This window comes from Lepidothrix coronata, unplaced genomic scaffold, assembly GCF_001604755.1.
Source record: "Lepidothrix coronata isolate B3197 unplaced genomic scaffold, Lepidothrix_coronata-1.0 Scaffold409, whole genome shotgun sequence".
NCBI lineage: Eukaryota > Metazoa > Chordata > Aves > Passeriformes > Pipridae > Lepidothrix > Lepidothrix coronata.
Genome location: NW_016690589.1, coordinates 78,524 through 81,661, shown reverse-complemented (window position 1 = coordinate 81,661; position 3,138 = coordinate 78,524). Strand labels below are relative to the sequence as shown.

The 3,138-nt window shown below is 63.0% G+C and overlaps 1 protein-coding gene across 1 annotated transcript in view; it reads left to right on the top strand.

The window, feature by feature from the left end:
* Positions 1 to 3,138, top strand: part of LOC108509814 (dysferlin-like) — a 33,407-nt gene that overhangs the window by 18,057 nt on the left and 12,212 nt on the right. The window contains exons 5-8 of the mRNA XM_017839400.1: positions 158 to 272; positions 404 to 509; positions 1,163 to 1,305; positions 2,514 to 2,687. Of these exons, the coding sequence (XP_017694889.1) occupies positions 158 to 272; positions 404 to 509; positions 1,163 to 1,305; positions 2,514 to 2,687 (538 nt within the window). The remainder of the gene's footprint in view (positions 1 to 157; positions 273 to 403; positions 510 to 1,162; positions 1,306 to 2,513; positions 2,688 to 3,138) is intronic.

The window sequence follows — 3,138 nt, the reverse complement described above, 5'->3', positions numbered from 1 at the left end:
GGATGGGCAATCCCATGGGATGTTTCCCAAGGATGCAGGTTGCTCCCTGATGTGGAGGTGGGATGGGCAATCCCATGGGATGTTTCCCAAGGATGGAGGTTGCTCCATGATGTGGAGGTGGGATGGGCAATCCCATGGGGTGTTTCCTGGGATGCAGGTTGCTCCATGACGTGGATGCAGGACACCTGAGCTTCGTGGAGGAGGTGTTTGAGAACCAGGTCCGGCTCCCTGGGGGGCAGTGGATCCACATGACCGACGCCTACACCGACGTGGTGAGGGAAAAGCGGGAATGCTGGAGCTGGGGTGGGAATGCTGGAGCTGGGCACCACCCCGGGCTGGGAGTGCTGGAGATCAGGGGGGATTTATGGATCCTTTTGTTGCCAACACCCCCTGTGTCCCACAGAACGGGGAGAAGGTCCTGCCCAAGGAGGAGATTGAGTGTCCTCCGGGCTGGAAATGGGAAGACCTGGAGTGGGACACGGATCTCAACAGAGCTGTGGATGAGAAAGGTACCAGGGAGCACTTTGGGGGCCCTGTGCTCATCCCCCATCCTGCTCTTCCCTCCCCAGGGATGAGACATGTCCTGGATCCCTGCTGGATCAGGAGAGGGGGGGTCAGGCCCTGGGGGACCCTCCTGCTCGGGCTGGGGGTGGGAATTCCCAAAGGCAGCGCTCTCCTGGCTGCTGGGATAGTCCAGGGACAGCTCCCCGAAATTCTGGTGCGAGAGAAACGGAAAACATGAGGCCAGAGATGGTCACAGGGGTCAGGGCGGCCCGAGGGAGGGAGGACAGAGAGTCCCCAGGCTGTGACTTGGAGCCAAGGGCCACCAGGGATCCTCCAGCTGGACATCCTAGAGGGACACATCCATGGGGATCCTCCAGCTGGACATCCTAGAGGGACACATCCATGGGGACCACCAAGGGCCACCAGGGATCCACCATTTGGGCATCCCAGAGGGGCACATCCATGGGCACCACCAAGGATCCACCAGGGATCCTCCAGCTGGACATCCCAAAGGGACACATCCATGGGGGACCACCAGGGGCAGGAGCAACAAACCGGGAAAACGCTTTGGATCCGGACACACCTTCCCTGCTGAGGGTCCCTGGTGGGACACAGGGAGGGGGAGGGCTCCTCACCCGGCTGTCTCCCGCTCTTCCAGGCTGGGAGTACGGGCTGACCATCCCCCCGGAGCGCCGGCCCAAGGCCTGGGTGCCGGCGGAGAAGATGTACCACACCAACCGGCGCCGGCGCTGGGTGCGGCTCCGCCGGCGCGACCTGGAGCACATGGACACCTCCCGGAAGGTGGGATGGGCCGGGGGGGTGTCCCTGTCCCGCCCCTGGCCCTCCAGGGGGAGGTGGTTCTGGCACAGAGCTGGTTTTCCCTGGAGCCGGTGGCCCCGCTCTCCGCGCTCGGGGGTTCCCATGGAGGGTCGGGGGTTCCCATGGAGGGTCGGGGGTTCCCACCTGGAGGGTCGGGGGTTCCCATGGAGGGTCGGGGGTTCTCATGGAGGGTCGGGGGTTCCCACCTGGAGGGTCAGCGTGTCCCGGGGGTGGCCTCCAGAGGGGCTTGGCGGGGCTCTGGGGCGGGATGGGGACATCCCGCAGTGTCACGGAGCGCGGGAGAGCGGGGCTGTCCCCAGCCTGTCCCCGGCCTGTCCCTGCCCCGCTTCCCTCTAGATGGTGCAGTTGGACCGGGAATGGCTCCTCCCGCCCCGTCCCGTCCCGCCGCTTCCCAAGCACGCTTGTCTCCCTTCCCAGCGCTTTTCCTGGATAACTGGGGCCGTGGGGAGCCCCTGGCGCCCTGTTTGCCAAGGGGGTGTGGGTGTCACGGGGAGGGGACGCAGCTCCGGGGAGGAAAAGCCACCGCAGGCTTGTGACCAGTGAGCCAGGGGGACATTCCAGAGGGGATGGAGCCGCGGGAAGGTGGGAAGGCTGGGGAGGTGGAGACACTGGATGTGACCCCCTCCTTGCTCAGCGTGGGGACCCCCCAGCCCAGTGACCCCGATCCCAGTGGGATTCACCCCAGGGACTGGGGAAGGGCTCAGTTCCCGGGGGGATACTCGGCACTGTTAATGGATGATCCCTGGAAGTGTCCAAGGCCGGGTTGGAGCGACCTGGGATAGGGGAAGGTGTCCCTGCCCATGGCAGGGGGTGGCACTGGATGGCCTTTAAGGTCCCTCCCCACCCATTCCACGATTCCCTGATGATTTTAAGGGTCATTCCCAACCTGAACTCGATGACCTCGGAGGTCTCCTCCAACCTAAACATTCCTGTGATCCTCTAAATGATCCCGTGCCTCTATCCCACGATTCCAAGCTGGGGAAGGCACGGGGAGGACACGGGGTGGCCCCACCGCGGCCCACAACACCCCGAAGCCCCCGAATCCACGTTTTTTTGCCGGAAAAGCCGGGTGGTTTCGTGCCGGGCGGTTTTCCCTCTGTCACCCGGGGGGTGGGGGGGCTTTGGCAGCGACCCCGCTGAGTCCCGGCGTGTCCCTCCTGTCCGGGCAGCCCAAGCAGGAGGAGCTGGACGGGGAAGGCTGGGAATACGCCTCGCTGTTCGGCTGGCGCTTCCACCTGAAGCAGCGCCGCACCGACTCGTTCCGCCGGCGCCGCTGGAGGCGCAGGATGGAGCCCCTGGAGCGCACCGGGGCCGCCGCCGTCTTCGCCCTGGAGGGGGCTCTGGTAGGGACCCCCTTCCCTGCCCCAAATCCTGCCCGGCTCGGGTCGGAGCTCGGTGTCAGCCGCTCGTTATCAGCTCCTCATCAGCTCCTTATCTCCCGCCCTCTTTGTTTCCCGGCATCCCAGCTCTCTGGGATTCCCCGATCCCTTGCTCTCCTCCCGATTCAAAGAAACCCTTGAACAATCCGAAAAGCACTTTTATGAGGGCCGGGGAGTGCCAAGGGGCAGGTGTTTTTCCCCCGGTGCACTCCGCCGAGCAAAGGAACACCGTAGCTTTTTATACAGTTCGAAAGCAGCAAGTTTAAAATTATCTATACACACGCTCTTTTTGCAGTCTGCCTTATCTAAACAGACGCTTAGTTTTGCCTCCTATTCTTACCATCATAGAGTAGTTACATAAAGTTTAACATTTCAAACAGTTTCAGGTTCCCCACCCCCTTTTCTAAAGTGCTAA